General features: G+C 46.8%; 1 protein-coding gene across 2 annotated transcripts; it reads right to left on the bottom strand.

Moving 5' to 3' along the window:
• Window positions 10,079-20,579, bottom strand: UCMA (upper zone of growth plate and cartilage matrix associated). 2 transcript variants are annotated; one of them, XM_021064863.1, is made up of 5 exons: window positions 20,421-20,579; window positions 20,062-20,127; window positions 19,882-19,977; window positions 15,467-15,565; window positions 10,079-10,499 (listed from the first exon to the last, which is right to left on the bottom strand). In XM_021064863.1, the coding sequence occupies exons 1-5, from the start codon at window positions 20,476-20,478 to the stop codon at window positions 10,402-10,404; spliced, it is 417 nt and encodes a 138-aa protein (XP_020920522.1). In that variant the 5' UTR covers window positions 20,479-20,579; the 3' UTR covers window positions 10,079-10,401. The 2 variants fall into 2 exon arrangements, with proteins under 2 accessions (XP_020920522.1, XP_020920523.1); XM_021064864.1 differs by having other exon boundaries at window positions 15,467-15,562.

Here is a 25,158-nt window from a genome sequence, read left to right as displayed (position 1 = left end):
AACTAACAAGAGAATAAAGTGTTTAAATTCTCGAAAATCACCAAAAGCACTTGAAACTCTGATATTTTAATGCCTCCTTTAGAGTAGATGTATTTGCCCATAAACTTAAAACAGAGCTATGGATCTGAAATATAAGTCACAACCAAGCAGCTGCCTGGAAATGGAACTCCAAGTTGATCTTCGAAGAGCTCCTTCCCATGCAAGAACCATACTCTTGTTTGCACCACGGTGTTGTCAGAGCCACAGTTACTGATACGTCAGGTATAAGTCATGTAGTAGCAACGTTCCTCTAAAGGTGGATGCGTGAGCTGAATCTAGGTGCCCTGCGTTTTTAAATTTGATTTTTAAATTTTAAATAATTAAAAAGTACAATCGAGTTCCTTCTTGGTTACTCTGAGTGTTGGGGGGCTTTCACTGGGGGTGCTGTGTGTGTGTTTGTGTGTGTTACTAGAATATTCAGGAATGAAAAGGGGCAGGTGGGCTGGAAAGGGGACTTACATGTTTGCATTGAAAATATGATTCATTGTGAGACCTGACTTTAATCCTACACTCTTTGGTAATGTGTATTAAATACTTTTCTATAAATCCAAAATGTGTGTTTTTTTCTTACCCTGTCTTTGGCAGCGTAGGGCTTATTGTAGTATAATCACAGGCCATCGGAAGAGGGTGAGCACACAAACACTGGCCAAGTCCTTCAGGATTTATCACAATGTTCCGATCTTCACCATAGATTTTTTTTTTCATATGCATTTTTCTGTTTAGAGGAAATAAGTGGCTTTTTAAAGAAAATCATCTTTCTCTTTGAGTTTTATTAAACTATACTTTCCTTGTCCGAAAAACAAAAGGGAAACTGAACTAACTAGGTAACAGTGATCCAGGATAGCAAATAAGAAACTTCTGAATGATTGGCGTGGAATTGACCCCAGAGGGAACTTTAGAAGATTCAACTTTTAAATTTTTTTTCCAGTTTTCAACGTTCAAAAACATTAGCAGTTGATGTATAGCAAAGTTGACAGGAAGAGATGGCATGAATTAGGCTCATCAGAGCCTCTATTGCGCAGAGCAGACAGACATCTCAGATGCCTTGGGGAGAGCTTTAGAAATAGTACCACTCACCAAAAGCTTGACTGGCCCCCAAAGAGAAATTCTGTATTTTCCAATATTTAGGAAAGAAACAGTGCTATATCTAAAGAAAATAACAGAGAGACCCAAAAGGTGGAAGAAATCAGTTGGCTTAAGTTGACAGCAGTTTGTAGGAAAGCTGTGAAATTTTTGAAAATTAAAGACAGCCAAGAATATAGCCCCACAACTGAACTATCCATATCAAGATGGGGGAGAGGCCTGCCACGTTCTGTGCAGTCAGACCATATATCCAACAAAATTGATGCATTTTGGAGATAACCAGTCAGCGGTAGTCAAGATGGTGAAAACTCAAAGCCATTTCACCAAAGGAAGGAAGAAAGAACTAGGGCGATATATACGGGGGATTTGTGTTATTCGTAGTAATTCTGTTTTAAAATATCAGCAACTGAACTAGCAGCTACCCAAGCACTGCCACTAGAGGAAATTCAGAGTTAAGTTCCTGTGAGCCTCCGGTCACATTTTCTTCACCGGATCAGTACATAACCTTGTATTATGTGTGTTTTTGTTTGAAGAACCTTTAATATATATTGTTGATTCATTAACCTGAAACAAACAGCACTGTAACTCGTGACTGAACAAAGCTGGTCTTGGCACACGTGTTTGTTCCAGATGCTGCATCCTGGCCTCCTCGCCTTCAGGAACAGGAGGCAGCACTTCAGCACTACACTTGGGGGCTGTTTCAAACAGCAGCACCCAGAAAAGCACAAAAATGTGAAGAACACAGAGTAAAGAGGACATCTTTTAACAGTATCAGAGCTGAAACCAGCAGAATTGTTCGTTTGACCTCAGGTGGGAGCAACTCAAAATTGCTCCTTGGTCCATATGTGTTACATGCTCAAAATTGAGCACAAAAACACCACAAGTACTGCTTTTGGAGTTAAATTTTAGCCATTAAGTTGAAGTCACAAATATGGGATCCACAGATAATGAGGAACAACTGTATACAACATTTCCCAAAACAGAACAGTTCGGGAGTGTCACCATTTTGCAGATTAGAAAATTGATTAAGTGATTTGAAACTAAGTGTTGAAGTGGAGTTCCCATCGTGGCTCAGTGGTTAATGAATCCGACTAGGAACCATGAGGTTGTGGGTTCAATCCCTGGTCTTGCTCAGTGGGTTAAGGATCCAGCATTGCCGTGAGCTGTGGTGTAGTTTACAGATGCAGCTCGGATCCTGCGTTGCTGTGGCTCTGGTGTAGGCCGGCGGCTACAGCTCTGATTCAACCCCTAGCCTGGGAACCTCCATATGCCGCAGGAGCTGCCCAAGAAATGGAAAAAAGACCAAAAAAAAAAAGTAAGTTTTGAAGGAGTTCCCATGGTGGCTCAGCCGGTTAAGAATCCAACATAGCGTCTGTGAGGATGTGGGTTCAATCCTTGGCCCCACTCAGTTAAAGATATCTGGGTTAAGGATCCAGTGTTGCTGTGAGCTGTGGTGTAGGCAGGCAGCTGCAGCTCTGATTGGATCCCTGGCCTGGGAACTTCCATACGCTGCAGGTAGGGCCCTAAAAAGAAAAAAGAAAATACGAATTGAAACCAAGTCTGTGGAAATGTTGGAGTGAAGACTTCTCTATTGGTCTTTTTAAAAGTCAGCTTAGGGAGTTCCCGTCGTGGCGCAGTGGTTAACGAATCCGACTAGGAACCATGAGGTTGGGGGTTCAGTCCCTGGCCTTGCTCAGTAGGTTAACGATCCAGCGTTGCCGTGAGCTGTGGTGTAGGTTGCAGACGCGGCTCGGATCCCACGTTGCTGTGGCTCTGGTGTGGGCCGGTGGCTACAGCCCCGATTGGACCCCTAGCCTGAGAACCTCCATATGCCGTGGGAGTGGCCCAAAGAATTAGCAAAAAGACAAAAAAAAAAAAAAAAAAAAGTCAGCTTAATTAAACATCTAAATGTCATGCAGCAAAATGCACATTTAAGTTTACAATTCAGTAAATTTTGATGCACCCATGTAACCACCACCATAAGGAGAATAGAGGACATTTCCATCACCCCAAAAGGGTGCCTTCGCCACTTCCCAGTCCGTCCACACTCCCTGGTCCTGTTTGTCACTGATCTGTTTTCCAACACTGTGGTTTAGATCTGTCTTTCCTCGAGTTTCATATAAATGGAACCATACAGAATGTACTCATGTACTTCTGTCACTCAGCATATTTTGAAATACATCCATGCTGCTGCCTGTGGTCTATAGTTTGTTTTTTTATCGTGAAGTATTTCACTCTGGATATATCACAGTAGATGGACCTTGGGTTAGATTGTTCTCCCAGTAGATGGACCTTGGGTTAGATTGTTTCCAGTGTAGGGCTGTTATGAATAAAGCCATTAGCAATATTCAGGTATAAGTCTTTCTGTGGATGTGTTTTTGTTTATTTTACGTGAGTATTTAGCTGTGGGATTTCTGGTCAGTTTATGTTTAGCTTTATATGAAACTGCTCAACTATTTTCCACAGTGTACGATTTTACATACCTGTTAGTGATGCATGAGAATTCCATTTGCTCTGTGTCCTCACCGATACTTGATATTGTCAGTGTTTTAAATTTGAGCCGTTCTGATGGGTGTATGGTGATATCTCATTGTGGTTTTAATATGCATTTCCTCCATGACATCTTTTCGTATGCAGTTGGCCATTTGGATATCTTTTGTTTTTTTCTTTTTTGTCTTTTTAGGGCCGCACCTGCAGCTTATGGAAGTTCCCAGGTGAGGGGTCAAATCGGAGCTGCAGCTGCCAGCCTACACCACAGCCATAGCAGCACTGGATCCAATTCATGTCTGCAACCACAGTTCATGGTTCCACCGGATCCTTAGCCCACTGAGTGAGGCCAGGAATCAAACCTGTGTCCTCATGGATACTAGTAGGGTTCGTTAACAGTTGAGCCAGGGTGGGAACTCCCTTGGATATCTTTTTTTGGCGACATTTCTGTTTAGTTATTTATTGGGTTGAGCTGTAAGAATTCTTTCTATGTTTTGGATACAAGTGTGTTATGGGTATGTATGGTGAATATTTTCTCCCAGTTTGTGGCTTACCTTTTTTTTTTTTTTTTTTTTTTTTTTTTTTTTTGTCTTTTTGCTATTTCTTGGGCCACTCCTGTGGCATATGGAAATTCCCAGGCTAGGGGTCTAGTTGGAGCCGTAGCCACCGGCCTATGCCAGAGCCACAGCAACTCAGAGATCCGAGCCGCGTCTGCAACCTACACCACAGCTCATGGCAACGCCGGATCGTTAACCCACTGAGCAAGGCCAGGGATCGAACCCGCACCCTCATGGTTCCTAGTCGGATTCGTTAACCACTGAGCCATGATGGACACTCATTATTATTACTATTTTTTTTTAACAGTGTCTTTCAAAGAGCATTTTCTCATTTTGGTGAAGCCCATTTTATCACTTTGTTCTCTATGGTTCATGTGTTTTGTATTCTAGCTAAGAAATCTTTAAGATCCCAAAGATTTTCTCATGGAATTTTTTAATATAATCTAAACTATATAAATATAGGGATCAGATACAAGCCTAGTTGCAACCTATGTTGCAGCTGCAGCAATGCTGAATCCTTAACCCACTGTGCTGCGCCAGGGATGGAACCTGTGTCCCAGCTCTACAGAGACACTGCCAATCTTGTTGCACCACAGTGGGAACTCCTATTTTTACATAGTTTCAATGGCATCGTGAATGGTATTTTTTTCCATTTTAATTTCCAATTATTATTCTCTAGACTTGTTAGTATATAGCAATACAATGCATGTTTATCTGTTGGCCTTGTATCCTGGAACTATGCTAAACTTACATACTAGTATAGCAGCTTTTTTTTAAATAGATTCCTTAGGATTTCCTACATTGAGATCTTTTGCCCAAGAAGTTTTAACATTTCATTTCTTGTTTGTATGACTTGTTTTCTTGTTCCCAGTCTGATGAGGAAAGCATATTCCTTCACCAGTAAGTCTCAAGGAGGTATTTTGAGTAAGATTGGACAAGATCTATAAATCATGGTATGGTTTTTGTTTCTTTTCTCTTATATTCCGTGGACTGAGGTTATCATTTGAGCATTAATGGACTTGAACTTGAGAAGAGGAAGCAGATTCAAGCTCTGGGCTGAGTACATTTTTAGGTGGTGGTGCTGACTTTATTACTTTTTTTTTTTCCTTAGGGCCGCACCGGCGGCATATGGAGGTTTCCAGGCAGGAGCTGAATCAGAGCTACAGCAGCCAGCCTACACCACAGCCACAGTAACATGGGATCCGAGCCATGTCTTCGACCTACACCATAGCTCAGAGCAACACTGGATCTTAACCCACTGAGCAAGGCCAGGAATTGAACCCACAACCTCATGGATACTAATTGGATTCATTTCTGCTGTGCCACAACAGGAACTCCCATAATTATCAATTATACCAAAACAAACTTTTGTGTGTTATTTGTGCACTTTTGAGTTAAAGGTTCAAGAAAAACTGTCTTCAGTGACTTACTAAAGGAGTGTACTGGAGTTCCCATCATGGCGCAGCGGATACAAATCCGATCATTAGGTTGAGGGTTCGATCCCTGGCCTTGCCCAGTGGGTTAAGGACCCGGCATTGCTGTGGCTGTGGTGTGAGCTGGCAGCTGTAGCTCTGATTGGACTCCTATGCTGTGGGTGCGGCCCTAAAAAAAAAAAAAAGTGTACTGTTCTCTTTCTTTCAACAGTGATTTCAGGGTATCAATCTAGTAATACGTTTTCATTTTTTGTCATCTAAATGCGCTTACAAAATATAAAATATCTTGCACTTGGTACCACAATTCTGTGCTGGGTGCATGATAAACAGTCATAAACATGACCTAATAACTCATACTTGAGGGCTCCTTGACCTCATGAGGTTGTCATTTTATTTAAAAAATTTTTAATTTGGGGGCCTACACGCTAAATGATTCAGGCTCACTAATATTTTCTTTGAGACTCATTATTATTACAGGGTCTAAATTAATGAGAAATTATCTAGAAAAATATTTTTCGCCTTCATTTTGCATATTCAGTCGTTATTCTTGTTAGATATGTCCCCCCAAACATCTCCTTTCCTGTAGGGAGATTTTTCTTTAAGAAAGCGTCATGAGAATTGCTTAACTATACATTAACTATACAGTTTTTTTTAATGGGAGAAAATTAGTTTAATAGGTAAAGTAGGCATTGCTGGTCAGAAATGAATTTTAAAGTTTAAAAATAAAAATAGGAAAAAGGCCTGGAGATCCCGTTGTGGTGCAATGGTTAACGAATCCGACTAGGAACCATGAGGTTGCGGGTTTGGTCCCTGCCCTTGCTCAGTGGGTTAAGGATCTGGCGTTGCTGTGAGCTGTGGTGTAGGTTGCAGGTGCGGCTCAGATCCCTCGTTGCTGTGGCTGTGGTGTAGGCCGGTGGCTACAGCTCCAATTAGACCCCTAGCCTGGGAACCTCCACATGCCATGGGAGCAGCCCCTGAAAAGCCAAAAAGCCAAAAAAAAAAAAAAAGAAAGAAAGAAAAAAGGCCTAGGAGTTCCTGCTGTGGATCAGCCGGTTAAGAACACAGCTAATAACCATGAAGATGTGGGTTCGATCCCTGGCCTTGCTCAGTTGGTTAATGATCCTGCGTTGCTTCAAGCTGCAGTGTAGATTGCCCATGTGGCTCCAATCCACCGTTGCTGTGGTGTAGGCCAGCTGCTGAAGCTCTGATTCGACCCCCAGCCTGGGTACTTCCATATGCCACAGGTGTGGCCCAAGAAAGAAAGAAAAGGATAACACACAGAACTATTAGGAAAAAATAATGAGTTTTCACCAATTCATACTAGGGCAAGATTTGTTTTCGACCACTTACCTGGCACCCATCAAGGACTGGGGAAAGAAATGAAAGACCAGAGAAGAGTGAGTTAGAAGAATGTCCCAAAGGCCACCCCTTTGACAAGGCCAGTCTCTGAAAATAGAGATCCTCCGTTAATAATTCCTGTGAAATTGGGCTGCCCAGATTCTGGGCGTGTTTCCCTTGGCATCCTTTTCCCTGCCCAGGAAATGGCTGTGATTGGCTTTGAGTGAAGGAATTCGAAAACCCTGAGATATAATGGGGCCCTTGTTAAGGATGGGGTAGAACGAGGTAATAAAATTCTTTCTGCCAGAGTTCTTTATCTAGAGCCGACAAGCCAACCCTGGCTGTTGAGGAGGCTGGGACAGGCTGCTTCGTTTTGTGCTTTGAAGCTGAGTGAAATGGTTACCCAGACCACTCGTGGTATTTGATATCTGTATGGCCCCAGCATCCCTTCCTGTGCGTGCAGCAGGCTTGTTGAGCCGGTGGTGCCGGGGAATGGCCTGGAGTCAGGCGCCATCAGCTGCCAGGCACTTACCTGGTTGCTGGCCTGCCAGAAGGTTTTGGGTGTTTCATCGTCACCACAGCAGCCACAGTCTGGCTTCTTTCCTGGCTAAGGTGAGGGAGCAATGCTTTGCCTTTTCTCCGTTGCACAACTGGGTGTGTGAAAACACACACAAGTTGAAGTTACAAACCTAGAGGGTGAGGACTGGATCTTCCAAGTTGCTCCTGGCCAGCCAAGAGGGCATTTCGTGTGGGTAGAGCACGGGCCCACTTGGATCACTGGTCCAACAGCCTGCAGCCCTGACTCAGGGCCTGAGCGGGCAGTCAGCAGAGCTTGCCCTGCGCACCTGCAACCCGCCTTCGGTAACGGGCTGAGGCTAGGCATTGTGCTTCCTGCATGCCTGTTAGCAAGAGTTTCTAATCTGTGCATGGGGTCAGGTGCCATGAGGAGCCCCACCCCAAGAGCACAGACCTTGGACCAGGGGGTACATGTAGCCCATTTGCTGAGGCTCCCTGTTCTGCCATTTCAAGGGTGAGGTGGAAAGCAGAGGGGATCCAAGCATGAGTCTCCTGCCCAGTAGTTCGGAGAGGACCTTCGTTCCACTCAAGCCCACAGATTCTTCTTTCAGTCTGTTCAATTTTATGCTCCGAAACTTTGAAACACTCATTCCTCCCCAATAACTTCAGTCTCCTCAGAATAATAAGTAAAACTGGTTAATGAAACATTGAGGCATCTGCAGAGTTTTTTATTTTATGTCAGTTTCTTCCACTACTGTCAGCTTCTGATTTGAAGTTTCTGGTAGTTACAGCAAGGGCTATGGGGAGCAGTGGGTTTCCTGAAGAGCCTGTCTTTTCAAAAACAGGCCCAAAGGTAGTGGGGTGGCCGGTTGGAATATCTGGATGGCGCAGGTGGGGTGTGTGCCGAAAACCTGGTTTCGTTTTGGAAGCGTTTTGATTTGATTCACTTTATACACACAGGATGTTTGTGTTGGTCGCATAACTTTATAGTGACTATACCTCAGTGAATCCCAAAGGAATGTAATCAAAATATTCCCCTGCCCCCAAGGAAAGGAGTTCCCTTTTGGCACAGTGGGTTAAGGATCCAGCATTGCAGTGGCCTAAGTTGCTGCTATGGGATAGGTTTGACCCCTGGCCCAGGAATATCCACATGCTGTGAGTGCAACCAAAAGGAAAAAAATTCCAATTCTCAGCTGCCGATCTTCTTATATAAGGCACATTTAACACAAGTGGGTTGTGCTGATCAAAAACTGGGCATGGCTTTTATTTTTGCTGTATTGGGACTTGTGCCCCAAGCCTGTGTCTCCAAAGGATGAATCCCGGCACCCTGAGAAGAGAATGACTCCTCTCTTTCACCTGCCCAGGTAACGACATTGAATGGTAGTGTTTGCCCGGTGCCCTTCCTACCTTCCCAAGGCCCATTCAGCTCCTGCTTGGAGTTTCTGTGAGAAAATACAGAGCTGACTATACATGAGATGAGGTGGTTTGGAATGTACACAGTTGCTTAATCACTAGAAAGGTTTTAAAGACTTTATCCCTTCCTTAAATATCCCTTTGCATTCATTGCAAGTGTCGAGACCTAGTAAATCACCTCACCTTTGGAGGAGTAGTTTACCACCATTGAGCAGCTTTTCCTCAAATCAAGTTGCCCTATACTGTCCTGGAAACCTAACCTCCAAAGCAGGCTGGACCAGCCAGCCAGAGACCCAAGCCACGGGGGAAACAGAGGGCCCAAGGGTGGGGACAGGGAAATGGCCAGGAGAGGGTACATTTATTTCTTCATCTAGAGTCCTCTTTATCTTCAAGAGCTGACCCCACCGAGGTGCTTGTGCGGGTTGTTCTTGAGTTTCCTGCACTCTTAGTGTGGAATTAGGATAGTGCTGCGGCTGGGCCGGAAGGCAGAATGCTTGAGGCTGTGTCTGTTGACCTTTTATGAAAATAGGGTCTTGGCAGACAAAATCAAGTTTAGTGAGGCTGGTAGGGTGAGCCCTTAGCTCGATCTGACTAGTGTCTTTATAAGAAGAGAAGAGACACAGACACACAGAAGATGAAGACACAGGGAGAGGCTGTTTAACCATGGAGTTAGAGACTCCAGGGAGCCTCTACAAGCCAAGAAACACCTGGGCCCCCGAAGTGGGAAGAGGCAAGGGAGGATCCTCTCCTGAGCCTTAGGAGGGAGTGTGGCTCTGCCAATACTTCAGAGCAGACTGCTAGCCTCCAGAACTCTGAGAGAATAAATGCTCATTGTTGTGGGTCACCCAGTTCGTGGTGCTTTGTATGACAGCTCTACCAAGGAAAGCTCTGAAGAAAAAGGAGGTGCTATCGCAGCTAAACTTGACCTGCTCAAGAGTTGGGTTACAGCTGGCCTTGCTACTGTAACCCTGGCTTCTGAGGGATGCCTTTAAGAAACCACCGTTGAAGGTTGATTCTTTCCAGATGAGACATGAGAAGTACCTGGGCTCAGTAACGATCTCACAAAATGGATTTCCCCAGTCCCTTTAGGTCACATGACTGCCGAGACAGCGGAAATACCCAGCAGGGCTCGAGAGCCCAAGCTTCCAAACGAACGCCACAGTCAGGGAGAGCCATGGTGTCCCTTGGGAGGGACAATCTGAGAAGACAGTGTAGAGTGTTGACTCAGCATTTTTATTTGTCAGCTTTTCTCTTCACTGGGATTCTTTGTTCTATGGGAGGCTCACTTTGGGAACAATGGCAAAGCAAGGGAAAACCGCTGTAGGGTTAGTGCCACAGGCCCCACAGGTGTTGGCTCACCTCAGGAAATACCTGCCAGGATGCGGAAGCCAGGGTGTTTAATCCATCAGAACAGAAGGCCCCAGGCTGAGGCCCTGTCACTGACTGGTTAGCAGGCAACAGAGATGCCTGAACACTGCGGTTGGTCAGGGTAGCAGACCTCTCAGGCTCTGCCTTCTGGGTCTGTTAGGTTGAGGTCAGATATGGTGGCGGTTGTAGAGATGGGATGGGTATAGGCCATCATAATGCCACTGGCGCCACTGCTCCACGGCCTCCCGGCTTCTCTCTTCCTGTTCTGGGAACGAGAGAGAAAGTCCTTGTGTCAGGATGGAGGACTCGGATCTGGACACAGACACCAAGCTCTCTTGGCAACTCTCAACACAAAGGGCCCACCCCAAGGTGATATGAACCAACCACACCTGTGTGCAGGGGTGACAGAATGTCCCCTCTGGAAGGGCCTGAGAGGACACAAATCCAAAGTCCTCATTGTACATTCAGACCTGGACAGGTGAGCCTCACAGAGGTGGTTGCCAAGAGAGCTAGAACCAGAGTCCAGCATTCTGTTCAGCACTCCTTCCCTGAACAGCCGGCACAGGAAGGAAGGCCTGCGTGCAGAAACTGGTCCAGATCATACAAACTAAGACATAGAACACAGAACCACAGTAGCGTTAAAACAGACTGCAAACCATACTGTTGAAAAAAATCATAGAAGGAGATTGTCGGTTTCAAAATGGGATTGTGAGTGAGTAACAGTAAATACTGTGCTGTGTTTTCTAAGCTTTAAAAATAAAGTTATTTGGGAGCTCCATGGGTTAAGGATCTGGCATTGCCATGAGCTGTGGTGTAGGTTGCAGACGCAGCTCAGATCCCATGTTGCTGTGGCTGTGGTATAGGCTGGCAGCTATAGCTCCTATTTGACCTCTAGCCTGGGAACTTTCATATGCCACGGGTGTGGCCCTAAAAAGACCAAAAATAAAAATAAAGAATTTTGCTTCTGAGGTCAATTCAAGACTGCCTGCTCACTGTTAGAGACCATTAAAATATGAGCAACTGTCACAAGGATGTCAGTGTTTAAAAATCGTCCATAGGGGAGTTCCCGTCATGGCGCAGGGGTTAACAAATCTGACTTGGAACCCTGAGGTTGCGGGTTTGATCCTTGGCCTTGCTCAGTGGATTAAGGATCTGGCGTTGCCGTGAGCTGTGGTGTAGGCTGCAGACGCAGCTACAGCTCCGATTCGACCCCTAGCCTGGGAACCTCCATATGCCACAGGAAGCAGCCCTAGAAAAGGCAAAAAGGACCAAAAAAAAAAAAAAAAAAAAAATCATCCATAGGCTCCTCAAAAAATTAAATAGAACTACCATATAACCCAATAGTTCTGAAAACAAGAACAGATGAGTAGATAAACAAAATATGAGATAGGCAAATATGAATGTATATATATATATGTCTGTGTGTATTATTCAGGCATAAAAAGGAATGAAGTTCTGATACAACATGAATGAACCTTGAAACATGCTGAGGAAAATACACCAGACAAAAAGACAACATTTTGTGATTCCTCTTCTGTGAAATATGTAGAACAGACACATTTGTAGGGACAGAAAATACATTAGAGGTTACCAGGGGCTATGGGGAGAGGGGAATTGGTGAATAATTTGTAGAAAATTTGCTTAAGGTGATGAAAGGGTTTTGGAAATAAATAGTGCTGCTGGTTGCGAATGTATTAAATGCCACTGAATTGTACTTAAAAATAAGTAAGATGGCAAATTTTATGTTCTATATATTTTAGCCACATTTTTAAAAAAAGTATTTGGGGAAAACGTTAGGAGGATGGAAAGTTAATAGAATAGCAGAGATTCAAAACCCAAAATGTCTTCCTGCCTCTGTCTTATTAAATGTGGGCTTCACCACAAAGCCTCTGACTCTGACCTCGGTGCTGGTGAAATGTGTCCTCTGTGGCTTTGGGTGAGCAGGATGGCCTGATGGCTTCAGCGTGCGGGGAAGCTGGGTGTCCTTGTGGTCCTTGGCACCTGTGAGAGCCAGGTGCTCTCAAACAGGAAGGGCCCTTGCTACCTCTGGGTGTTGGAGCACCATGTCTGCTGGGGATGTTTCCTTCTATGTGAGCTTGGGGTTGACACTACCCTGGGTGCTAAAAATCCACCGTCCCTTGGTGCCTCAGGGGCAGCCAGAAGCTCACAGAGACAGGCCAGGCTGGAGCTTTGGCTGTGAGCCTTTGGCCGTTCAGACCTTTCTCAAGCCTCATAGAGCAGCTACTCTTTGCTGATCTTGACAGTATGATTTTGACATAGGAGTTTTATTTTTTCTTCCCAGACCAAGCCAAACTCTTTTCTTGGACCGTTTCATTTAGATGACCAGAAGGCCTCCCTGGTAAAGACCCAAGGCCCGGAGCCTGTGACCTTTGTATAGGAGTCACTGTGACCTTTGATAGACTCAGGCTTTGAAGGTCGAAGCAGGCCTGAGCTGCCATACAGGAGTTAGAAGTGGGAGCTCAATGCACTGTTTATCCCAGAGCTTTTGGGGGCAGAACTCAGAGTTAGTTTTTCCTTGTAAAGCTGGTGGTCTCGAGCAGAGTTACAACCAGGAGTCATGACAGAGCCCAGTGATCCTCTGACCCTTTCCGCCCCTTCCCCAGACAAGGGCCAGTGTCCTGTGGGTTGGAAGAGGGGCCTTTGACCTAGATAGGATTTTCAAGCCCTCAGGACAGTCCCTCTTGTCCAGAAATCTCGCTCCAGACCCACAGAAATCCAACTCCTTCCAGTCACCCGTGGTGATCTCTCAGCATTCACTTTTATGAAGCATGTCCCTTGGGGAAAAGGCCAGCGTCCAGCTGCTATCAAATATTCTGAGAAGAAATGACATTGCATCAAGATGGCTAACTGAGGAGTTCCCGTTGCGGCTCAGTAGTTATGAACCCAACTCGTATCCATGAGGATGTGGGTTCCATCCCTGGTCTCACTCAGTGGGTTAAGGATCTGGTGTGGCCTTGAGCTATGATGTAGGTTGAAGTCTTGGCTGGGATCCTGAGTTACTGTGGCTGTGGCGTAGGATAGCAGCTGCAGCTTGTGATTCAACCCCTAGCCAGAATTTCCACATGGTGCAGGTGCAGCCCTAAAAAGTCCCCCCCAAAAAAAAACAAAAAAAAAAAAAACAAAAAACAAAACTCTCTGAACCCAGAGTCCCGACCAAGAAGGGAGTGTGAGGGCCTTTGAGAAGAGCTCTGAGCATGGCCCACAGTGGAGCTTTCCGGCAGCCTGGCCTCTGTGCAGCAGTCTGTTCTGGAGCGGAGGCAAGGGAAGGGGGGAAATTGAAATGAGGTTTACCCTTGACATTTATCCTCAGCCTGTACCATCAGCCAGACTGGGCCACTGTACGTTACCCGCTCCCTCCCTCCATCCTCACAGGCCAATCCTTGGACGGAGGAAGCTCTCTAGGACCTCTACTCGTTTCATTCACAAGAACATGAGCTTTGCAGGCACATACGCCATAGCTTAAATCCCTTGCTAGTTATAGGTCCCGGAGTATTCGTGTATCCTTTCTAAGCCTGAGGTTTTGAAACTGTAAAATGGAAATTTTAAGACCTGAAAGGCTGATTATAGGATTACATGGTTCAGTGGAGAGCCTGGTATAGCACGTTCTCAGGCCATGACCACAGCTGCTGTCACTGCAGTCCCTGAAGCCCTTTGCCCTGCCCTGCAGCGTCCTCATCTTTGTGGGAAAGGCCCCGGGGCCTCTGGCTCTGGCGGAGGACTTGTCGTCCCTGAGATGCCCAACCCCTCATCCTAATTTGTGGAAGGGAAAACAGTGAATGTTTTCCATCCAGATGCTAGGGACCTGAAACACTTAAAAATGCACAAAATAAAATGCTGTTATTAATGCTGCATGTTTAAAAAAAAAAAAAGCCAAAGAAATTTCAGAGGCCACAGTCTCATTTTTTAAAATGTTTCTCCCCACGCTGTCCACCAAGGTAACAAATCTTCAACAGAAATATTTTGCCTCTGAGTTATAACAGTCTGACTTTGTCCCAGAATGTTTGATTTGCTGGAATCCTGCCCAACACCTGACTGCAGGGTGCAACCAGGTGCCACCTGCAAAGCAGCGAGCATGGCCTGCAGCCTGCTGGTACCTGGTGATGGTGTCCTTTTCACTAAGAAGTGCCCTAAGAGTATGTTACCTCCCGGACCACCAGCAAGCAAGCAAGGAGGTTGATGAATTCAGTACTGAAATCATGGACTTTCTCTAACAAAGGGCACCTCAACGTGGCCCTGTGTCCAAGCTGACATGCATCAAAGACCTTTCTCAAGAGCACTTCAATCTTGAAGCTTCAGGGGAAAAAAACAAGAAAGTAATAAACACACACACTGGCCTACCTGGACTGAGCCCCATGAACTGTTCTATGGATTTTTTGCTGTGGGTGACTCTTGCGGACAAGTAATAGATACAAAGTTGAATCCCACCCCTTCCATGGGAGGCTGTTCAAAGGTGGAGCTTCCTTTGACCCGCACCCACATCCACACCCTGAGACCTTGGTGAATAAAGCACTTCCTGGGTGGAGGCTGGAGCCCTGTCTGGATAAGCTGTGCTCATTGTCTGGTGAGAGACACAGAGGCCAAGGCCAAGGCTTAGCAAACAAGACACGTGGGGCAGCAGGTGAGGAACAGGCAAATCATGTCGGAAGTTGCAGGGGCCTGATGCGGTGGGCGAGAGGGAGCCTTCACGTGGGCTGTAGATGTTGATGCTGGAGGTGGGGTGCTGGGGGAATGGCGCAGGGCCCCGTGACCAGTGCTGTCTGAGTTCCATTGTTCTGGTTTGCTTTCACCAGTCACCAGATGCTGATGGTCGTGGCTAGGGAGATGAAGACCTAGGTGTTCCAAGATGGGTAGTTCCCAGAGCCATGACATGGCCCCTTGAAAGTGAGTTTGAAACCCTCCCAACCCAACTCTCTGGGAACTAAGCTAGTAGTGTAGTTGCTAAGACAGGCCACCACAGTGATCCTGAGTAGGAGAAGATACTATCAACTCAAAACTCCCACAGACCCCAGGCCTAGGTGGTCTGTCCTCTCCCAGGCCTTCTGAAATGCTGGAGCTACTTGTGCGACTTCCTCCCTTTTTTTTCCAAGACTCTCATGTTGTGAAGTGAAAGTAGAGCTGCTCTTACCTCCCTCCTTTAATTAAAAATTAGGGAGAAGTACAGGCAAATCAACGTGGCATTCCCGCAAATCTCCCTGGCTGCAGAGCTCTTACCGTCGTTTTGCTCCTCCACGAAGTTCTCAAACTCGTTCCTTTGTTCCTCGTGATACTCTCTCCGCAGCTCATCCGCCCGCAGCTTCTGCCTGTTCTCTGCTGGGGGAGGGAAGATGCGAGAGTTGCCCCTAAGAATAGGGGCTGCCACCCGCCTTTAGGGGAACACCAGACATTCTGCCCAAGAGACTTAGTCAGGTGGGTATGGGGCTGTGCGGGAGGGGTAAGGACCGGCTTTCACAGAAATGGTTCTCTCCTGACATAGACTTCAAAATCTGAGAGATTGGGGGGCAGTTCATCCAACAGCCTCATTTTGTGTATGAGAGGACGGAGACCCCAAAAGGGGAAGCCATTTAGCTTCAGCCTTAAGGTAATGGTGTATCCAGGTGTATCTTGCTCTCTGAAGCTAGGAAGTCGATGATAGATATGAATTCAATGAAGGAGTGACCAACTTTATTTCATATTAATACCTGCAAGTCCTTTCAGCATCTTTGAGCACCTGTCCTACCTGAAGGTATGCTCAGCACTGGGATTAAAAAGGCAGATAAGAAAGATTTGGGGGTGGGGTGGGATGGGAAGATATGGACAAAGAAAGGATTCTTTCCTCTGCCTAAGGCCTATAGTCCACAAAAGGAGAAAGATGTGAAAATAAATTGTACCCAGCATTGTGACTGCTATGATAGAAATCCCCTAAAGGTGTGATGATGACATGTGGTAGAAAGGATTTAAGATGATCCTGATATTCCTGTTCTGAGGTCATTCCCTCCCCTTGTGTGCACTGGCATAGTGCCTCCCTTCTCACGGACAGAAGGTGGCAAAAGTAATGGGATGTGACTTCTGAGATTAGGTTACAAACAGGGCTATGGCTCTCTTGGCTTGGTCTGTCTCTTTCATCTTACTTCTGCTCTGAGGGAAGCTAGCTGCCACGTTGTCAGCTGTCCTGTGGAGGGGCAGACTCACTCACGGCAAAGATCTGGTGTCCTTGACCAGCAATCAGCAGGACCTAAGGCTTGTCAACAGCCATGTGCATGAGCTTGAAAGCAGATCTCACAGTCAGGCCTTGCAATGAACGCAGCCGCAGCCAACACCTTGACTGCAACCTGCTGAGAGACCCTGGGTCTGAGACTACCAGCTAAGCCATGCCTAGACCCCAGAAACTGGGAGATGGTGTTCGTTGTTTTAAGTTGCTAAGTCTGGGCTCATTTGTTATACAGCAGTAACTAGTACAGGATATGGGATGATCAGGTAAACTCCCTGATGATGAAAATACCCACCACAGGTATCCCTTAGTTTGTGAGATACTGCATTCCAGTAAGTTGGCTGTAAACTTTTCAATGAGGAATTCCAGTTCCACATTTTAAAATTGGAGGTACACCTCTGTGGCTAGAGAAATAGCCCCAATGATAACTGAAAACTGCCTCTGAGGGCATGTAAATATGATGACCATTCCTTGGCTGCTGAACAGCAAAGCTCCTAGCAGTGTCTCGAGCCCCAGAGGGAATCCTTACCTGAACCACCAAGTCACACCTCACCAGCAGGTGCAGCTGTCCCTCACCTGCTCTAATACAGCCACCCCCCAAAAAAAAACTGGACTTGAGGGAGTTTGATATAAAATAAATTAGTTTCTAGCCTCTTCCATTTCTGCCCTCACATCCTTAAATTGACCTCTTTGGTGTCAGAGCTGTGGTTATTTAGAGGAAATTATTGGGGCCCTCGGAACACCTCACACCCCTGCAGTGTGATTCCCCCACATCACAGCGGGGAGACTGAGGTGCTATTGTCCCCACCAGTGACAACGTGCAAGAGGATGGAAGCAGAGGAACCGAGGCAAGACATTGATTTTCTGCCCCACCCACACTACAGAGGTGGTGGGAGAAACAAGAAGTATTTCCTTCTGAAACAGTAATCCTGTAAACAATCTCAAGTCGTTGAATGTAAGGAGCCTACAATCCTAGCCAAGTTGTATAAATACTAGTTGTTGATTTTATATGAATTAATCCAACTCGGATAAAATCATATCATCTGCGAACTGGTCTCCGTGCGGATTCCTTAGGAAACTCCCATGTTTTTCCCATACTTGTGCCTTTACTTCTGTAGTTGTGAGCATCTTTAGTTTGGCAGAAGAGGTTGGTGCTCTGCTCTTTCCCATGCCTCTCCCCCTGTCCCATAGCCACACATTTCTTAAGAGGGAGTTCAGGCTCAAAGAAGTATGGTGACCTAATCAAGGCCACACAGTGTTCAGGCCATAGCTGGGGCTGGCCTAGAACATTTCTTGCAACCACCACAAGCCCTGATGTTGCTCTAGGTACCAGAAAGCGGCCGGGCATCAGGGCGGAAGGCAGGGGGTTCGTAGGGGACAGGAAGCAGGTGCTTGATGAGCTACCACCACTTCCTAAAGAAGCATTTTCCATTTCTCTGTACTCCAGAAAAGAAATAATCTTCCTCAGTTGCCCTTTTGGAGGTGCCACAGACTGGACCTCTGACTTGGCAATGAATAAGAATTTGATTCTTGGGACAAGATGCTCTTTTTATACTGTGCATCATACACAGGATACAGCCCTACTCGGGAGTGTGCATTTCCTCCAATTAGTTCCTCTTTTCACTGCCAAGTAATCTGTGTCTTTTTACCCAGAAGCTTAGAGATGGGAGATGCCGGTTTTCTGGTTCCAAATGCAGGTTTATCAGAGTGTCACCTGCCTTTCCTGAACCTGAGACGTAATTGGGCATTGTTCTTCTGCCCATCACTGGAATTGGTGACAGCAGATGAAATCGGGAGCATCCTAGACATTCACCAGGCTGTCCTGAGCTCCCACAACTGACACACAGCTTCCATTCCAGGGGACAGACCTCTGGCTTCATCATCCCTCTCATTCTGAATCCGCTTAGAGGATGGAAGCTAATTGCCTCTCCTAAATTCAAGCCTGATCCCTGCTGGAAGTCTGCCAGACTGTTGCTTCTCTCATTTCCATCAAGAACTGCCCAGAAGTTCCCATCCTGGCTCAATGCTAATGAACCCAACTAATATCCATGAGGACGAAGGTTCAATCCCTGGCCTTACTCAGTGGGTTAGGGATCTGGCGTTGCCATAAACTGTGGTGTAGGTTGCAGGTGTGACTTGGATCTGGTGTTGCTGTGGCTGTGGTGTAGGCCGGGAGCTACAGCTCCCACCGGACCCCTAGCCTGGGAACTTCCATATGCCACGGGTATGGCCCTAAAAAGACAAAAAATAAAAACAAACAAAAAGAACTGTCCAAACTCCATCAGTCTTTTCAGTGTTTCTTGACATTTGCTAGTCTTTTAATCCCAAATTGTGTGAAGCCTGGAGATTTCCCCAACGTGATTATCCTTCTCCAATTTAAAAAAAAAAAAAAGGCAAATTTTGTCTCCAAACATTTTCATCTCGCTTCTTACCCATCATTTGAAAACATTCCTGTTGTTTTTTCTGAGCGGGTTACCTGAGAGGCACAAAGAGTTTATTCAGACTCACCCACAAATAATGAATCAAGCCTTTGGACTCAGACTGTCAGAGCTCAGAGTCCTTGGAAGAATCTAGTTCAAAGGCAGAAAACTCAAATGCCTTCAAGGGTCGGCAGGTCATGGCAATGAGGGTCCCTGCCAGGCAGGGGACACCAGGGCCTTCTTCAGGCTGAGAAGGAAACATGGCTCCAAGCTCAAAAGACTCCCAAATGCATTGGAAGCGGAGATTTTAAAAACTGCTGGCTGAACACCGCTCTCTCAGGGGCTTATAAATAAGGAAACTTGGGCCCAGGGAGAGGAAGTGGTCAAGGCCACTTAGCAGCAAAGCTGTCACCAAACCCACATTCCCAGCTCCTGCACCCATGCGCCCTCTCCCTGCTTGCAGCGCTGCTCTCCTGCTTATAAGGGTGTCCCGGGAGTTACCCCAGAAAGCACGTATTGAGCTACGGTGTCCCCTCTCCACCAGAACAAGGATTTTCCCCATGACATTGTTTTTTTTTTTCTTTTCTGGCTGCGCCGGGGCATGTGGAGTTCCCAGACCAGGGATCAGATCTGGGCCATAGTGCCGACCTACGCTGCAGCTGCGACAGTGCTGGATCCTTTAACCCACAGTGCTGGGCTAGGGTTCGAACCTACATCCTGGCGCTGCAGAAACACCACCAGTCCTGTTGTGCCACGGCAAGAACTCCACCCTGTGACATTTTTAACTTTCAGAAACAGGTGCAGTTCATCATTTCAATGCATTCCATATGGCCCTTTCCCTCTCTCTGTTCCTTACCCCTTCAGCATAGCCAGTCAGACCTGCAATCGAGAGCAGGTGGTCAGAGCTGAAGTCACTTTGCTACCTGAGGGCCCAGGTTGAGCCCTGGGACCCTGGGGTCCCCACAGCCCAGCTGACTGTGGGAAGAAGGAACAGGAGGCGAGGCCACCAGCCTCCTTACCATTGACTTCATCTCGGGATCTGGGAGACCGCTTGCTGCGCTTCTTGAGGAAATTCAAGGCATCTGATTCCTGCATGAAAATCTTCTCTTTGACGCCTGAAACCCGAGAGAGGCCAGTCACAACCATCACGGGCTTGCCAGCCCATCCACCCTGCACCCCTGGGTAGACCCGGCACTCACCTTCCTGGGCCTCTTGTCCTGCCACCTGCCTGGTACCTACTGATGCACTGGTCCCCTCCTGCAGCACTGTGGACAAGAGCACAACATGAGGGCCATGGCACCCCAGGTCGGGCCAGGATGGTCCTTCCCAGGCTCTGTGACTTGTCCTGGAGCCCTGGGTGCCTCAAGTATCAGCAGAAGAGCCGTTCTCCCCAAGAGACCACCAGGCAGTGGTTTTCTCTGTGCTGTGCTATGTTATAGACACCCCCTCACCCCAGCACAGCCTTCTTAACAATAAGCACCTGCCTTTACCTGGGCCACCTGAGCAGCCTCACCTAACACCTGAGACCAAGTCCATCCCAGAGCCTACCCCTACTCACTGGACAGGAGCACAACAGTGGAGAGACAGGAGATGAGGAACAGTTGTCTCCAGGCCATCTTTGGGCAGGCTGGGGCTCTGTCTGGGAACTTCAGGCAAAGAGGGTTCTGCAGCCCCTGAGGCTGCCGGGTCTGCACTTCTGTGTCAGGCAGCTGGCAGGGAGGGAGGGAGAGAGGGAGGCAGGAGGCAGGAGGCCGGGATGCCACTGGGGGGAGGTGGGAGGGGGCCGGGCTCTGGCTGCCATTGGCTGCTCCTGCCGGAGCACTGGAGATGTTTTTGGCACCTTGCAAACCTCACAGAAGCAGAGCCCATCACTGGAGCCCCAGTCGGGACAGTTCTGAAGCGGCCTTTCCAAGATCCGCACCCAAAGAATTGCTGTTGGAATGCCCAGCCTCAGGGTCAGGATACCAAAGACCAAGGGCAAGTCTCAAAGAGCCTCTGGCATCTGCTTCAGGGGAGATGGGGACTCTGGTCCTGGAGGCTGAAGCACACAGGAGGGAGAAAGGGCTCAGTGGGGGACTTTGACTCAGGAGGGACCAAAGGCAGGAAGACCCCCCATTAGGGTGACGCTTGCACAGACACATGGGCCATCCTGACGGTGCCCCTCACCTTGGCGTATCCCCACTGATGCTCACTGTCAAGCAAAGCACAGACCCCTCAGCCTTGGAGTCCCAGTGCCTTTTCAAGACACCGAGGAGGAGAGGCAGTGGGCCTTCCACAGGGCGAGGAGGAGTGCAGTGTGCAGAGAGCCCCACCACTGGGCATACTTCTCAAAGGCACGCTCCATGTATGGGAGGAAATGCATTCCCAGAAGCAGGAATGCTGATGGAATCAGCCCAGTCCCTCAGGAGCTTTATTCTTGCTGTTATTCTGAAGCATCCAAGGAGTTGCCTGCCATGGACCGCTGACAGGAAGAGAATGTTAATAGCAGAAAAATAACCAAGGCAAAGCAAACAAAATAATGGGTGTTTTTCACTGGAGGGAGGTGCCAGCTCTTGGTGGCTGGGAGCACATAGAGGATTCCCCTTCAATACTGGCTAACCCCACTTAACCAGGTGGGGGTGGCCTCTGCGTGATCAACCCAGGAGGGACAGCACCCATCTGTCAGGTTAACTAGCTGTCACCTGCAAGAGGGAAGGGCCCCGAGACAGCAATTTTGATGGGACTCGTGAGTGAGAAATGGATGTGTGAAATACCTGTGATATCCTTGACACCCTCATTCGTCTTGCTGCCTTTTTTTAGTTCCATTCATTTCAACCATGGATATTTATCAAACACCTACTCTAAGCCAGGCACCTGGCTCACAAGCTTTCGGTAAACCTACCCAAAGTCTCCAAAGTACCTTCCGCCCCAGGTCACACACTGTGCATCCACTGTCGATGCAGAACCGTTTAGGGGAGAATCTCAAGCCCCCAGAAATCTTCTCAGACCCAGCCCGGGAGAAAATAGTAAGAGATCCAGAATTTGCTGACAGGAGGCTGGAGGCTTGAAATGGGACATAAGCTCAGTTCTGGAAAAACAAGCTCCCATTTCTTACTTACCCGAGCTGGCAGCCTGAGGTTTCTCTCCACTACACTGAGGTGCTCCAAGGAAAGGTCTGAGTTTATTTGGTCTCCAAGTGTAATCTCTTTGTCCCTTTTCTCTCTCTCTGGACCCATTGGTGTCCACACATCTCACCCTCTTTCGTGCTCTTCCACCTTCAGCTCTGCAGCCTTCAGGTTGCTCATAGCACCTTGCCGTCCCCAGAGGTGGCCTCTTCGGGACGTCATTCTCCAGAGTAGAACATGTCACCCACTTCAAGGCAAAGACGTGATTCTTTTTTTTTTTTTTTTTTTTTTGCCTTGAAAGACATGATTCTAATGCAACTTCAATTTTATGAATATACTAAAACCCATTGAATTGTACTGAACTGCCTGTAGTTCCTCAAAAGGGCTTCACTGCTCTGGGCCCTTTGACAATGCCTTCTGTCTAACTGGGCTGTTTCCACACTGTGTAACATATGTGTATATACCCTTTAAAAAAAATTTTTTTTTTTGTCTTTTTAGGGCCACACCCGTGGCATATGGAGGTTCCCAGGCTAGGTATGAGATCAATATCTTTAAAAAGCTATTACAAAAAGGCCTATATGGGAATTCTGTCGTGAGGTTGCGGGTTTTGCGGGTTCAATCCTGGCCTTGATCAGTGGGTTAAGGATCCGGCATTTCCATGAGGTATGGTGTAGGTCACAGACGCGGCTCAGATCTGGTGTTGCTGTGGCTGTGGAGTAGGCCGGCAGCTATAGCTCTAACTGGACCCCTAGCCTGGGAACCTCGATATGCTGCAGGTGCAGCCCTAAAAAGACAAAAGACCAAAAAAATTTTTTTAAAAAGGGTATATACGCATATGTTACACAGTGTGGAAACAGCCCAGTTAGACAGAAGGCATTGTCAAAGGGCCCAGAGCAGTGAAGCCCTTTTGAGGAACTACAGGCGGTTCGGTAATACCAGAGGACAGGAGCACATGCGGGAGCTGGAGGGAGCCAGGGCCTGGGTCACAGTGTAAGGGGTTTGGCCACCATCTTTGTGAGACACTCTAATATGACAGCTGTAAGCACACACCCCGGGCCAGTCCCTAGGTTCAGTCCCAGGTCTGGACTAAACCACCTGCATGGCCTTGGGCAACCCATTTCAACTCTCTGTGCCCAATTTCCTCCTCTGTCACATCGTCACATAGGAGGATTAGAGGTAATGTGTCCACAGCTCTTAAAACAGTGCCTGGCACACACAGAGCATTATATGTATGTTTGTTATCATGACACAACTAATGAACCATTTGAATGGTTTTGAGCAGGGAAGTGACCTGAGGAGGTGTTTTTTTGTTTTTTTGTTTTTGTTTTTTTTAATTTTAGGAACACCATACCCACAACGTGAAGGTTGAGAGGGATTAGACTAAAGTGGAGAGATTTAGAGAAGGCTATCATCCAGGTGAGAGGTGATGCTGGCAAAAGGCAGGAGGCACAGGAATGGAGAGGACAGATGTTTTAAAAGATTGAAGAAATAGAATCAATAAGATTTGATGACTGGAGTTCCCTGGTGGCCTAGCAGTTAAGGATCCAGCATTGTCACTGCTGTGACATGGCCCAGGAGTTTTTACATGCCCTGGGTGCTACCAGGAAAAAAAATAAAAATAAAAAAGACCTGATGACTAATTAGCTCAGCGGAGTGACAGATTAGAAGGTATATATTTCAGACAGCTCCTGAGTTTTCAGTTTGGGTACTTGGGTAGATGGATGGTAAGATCATTCAGTGAGGTGGAGAAAACACAGTTTGAAGGATGTGTCATTGGACAAATCAAATGCAATGATGTGTGGATTCAAACCAGGTCAAGTCCAGTGGCTTTGCCCATTTTCCCAACAACCATAATTTTGTGAATATACTGAACTATCCCCACTTTCAACTTTAGAACACGTTCATCACCCCCCAAAAGAAACTCCATACCCATTAGTGGTCACTCCCCATTTTCCCCAACCCCTAAAGCCCTGGGCAACCACCAGTCTTCTTTCTGTTTCTGTGGATTTGCCTCTTCTAGAGAGTTCATCTAACTGAAATCAGACCCTATGTGGCTTTTTTGTGACTGACTTCTTTCACTTCAAATGCTGTGTTCAGGCTTATCCATGTTGCAGCCTGCATCGGTACTTCATTCCTTCTTATTGCTAGATAATATCCTGTTGCACAGATGTAGCACTTTTTATTTATCCATTCATTGGTTGATGGACATTTGGGTTTCTACCTTTTGGCTATTATAAATACATAATGCTCCTATGAACATTCTTGTGCACATTTTTTGTGTGGGCATAGGTTTTCATTTCTGTGGGGTAGATACCTAGATGCAGAATTGCTGGATCATATGGAAACCATGTTTAACTTCTGAGGGACTCTTACATTATAGCTAAAACGTTCATTTACTTGTCTGTCTCCTTCAGTGCTGTGAGTTCTCTTTGAGGAGAAGTTTCCATCTTCTTCATACCTGAAATGGTCTCTGGCACCAAATTGATGCTTCATAAATGTTTCAATAAACATTAATCAATGAAAATACTCTGGGGTGAGGACATTAAAAAGAGACATTTTTGAGTTCATTTCAATGAGCTATTCATAAGAAAGTGCCTACACGGGGACCTGAAATTTCCAGGTTTATGTATCACTGGATTCAGGGGCTTTCGCAAGCAGAAGACATGAATTTTGTGGTGCATTTGTAGATGGTCTTAGAGGGCAACCAAGATGGCCTTAATCTTCCCCTCAGTTTGACAAGTTAAATAGGTTTAGGCGTTCCCATCATGGCTCAGGGGTTAACAAATCCGACTAGGAACCATGAAGTTGCAGGTTCTATCCCTGGCCTCACTCAGTGGGTTAAGGATCCAGCATTGCCGTCAGCTGTGGTGTAGGTCACAGGCGTGGCTTGGATCCTGTGTTGCTGTGGCGTGGTGTAGGCCTTTGGCTACAGCTCCATTTAGACCCCTAGCTTGGGAACCTCCATATGCCTCGGGTGCGGCCCTACAAAAGACCAAAAAAAAAAAATTAATTAATTTAGAAAACTTGCACTTGGAGTTCCCATCGTGGCACAGCAGAAATGAACCCATGAGGTTGTGGGTTCTATCCCTGTGGGTTCAGGATCTGGTGTTGCCATGAGCTGTGGTGTAGGTCGCAGATGCAGCTTGGATCCTGTGTTGCTGTGTCTGTGGTGTAGGCTGGCAGCTGTAGCTC

This window comes from Sus scrofa, chromosome 10 (assembly GCF_000003025.6).
Source record: "Sus scrofa isolate TJ Tabasco breed Duroc chromosome 10, Sscrofa11.1, whole genome shotgun sequence".
Classification (NCBI taxonomy): domain Eukaryota; kingdom Metazoa; phylum Chordata; class Mammalia; order Artiodactyla; family Suidae; genus Sus; species Sus scrofa.
The sequence above is the reverse complement of the archived record's forward strand: the minus strand, read 5'-3'. Positions and strand labels throughout refer to the sequence as shown.

What these genes read in the sequence shown, in the direction of transcription:
- UCMA (XM_021064863.1), bottom strand. Translation starts at nt 20,478, where the DNA reads ATGGCCTGGAGACAACTGTTCCTCATCTCCTGTCTCTCCACTGTTGTG. An exon ending in AGGACAAGAGGCCCAGGAAG is followed by an intron (nt 19,978 to 20,061) that starts GTGAGTGCCGGG and finishes CTCGGGTTTCAG; the next exon opens with GCGTCAAAGAGAAGATTTTC. An exon ending in ATCCCGAGATGAAGTCAATG is followed by an intron (nt 15,566 to 19,881) that starts GTAAGGAGGCTG and finishes TCCCTCCCCCAG; the next exon opens with CAGAGAACAGGCAGAAGCTG.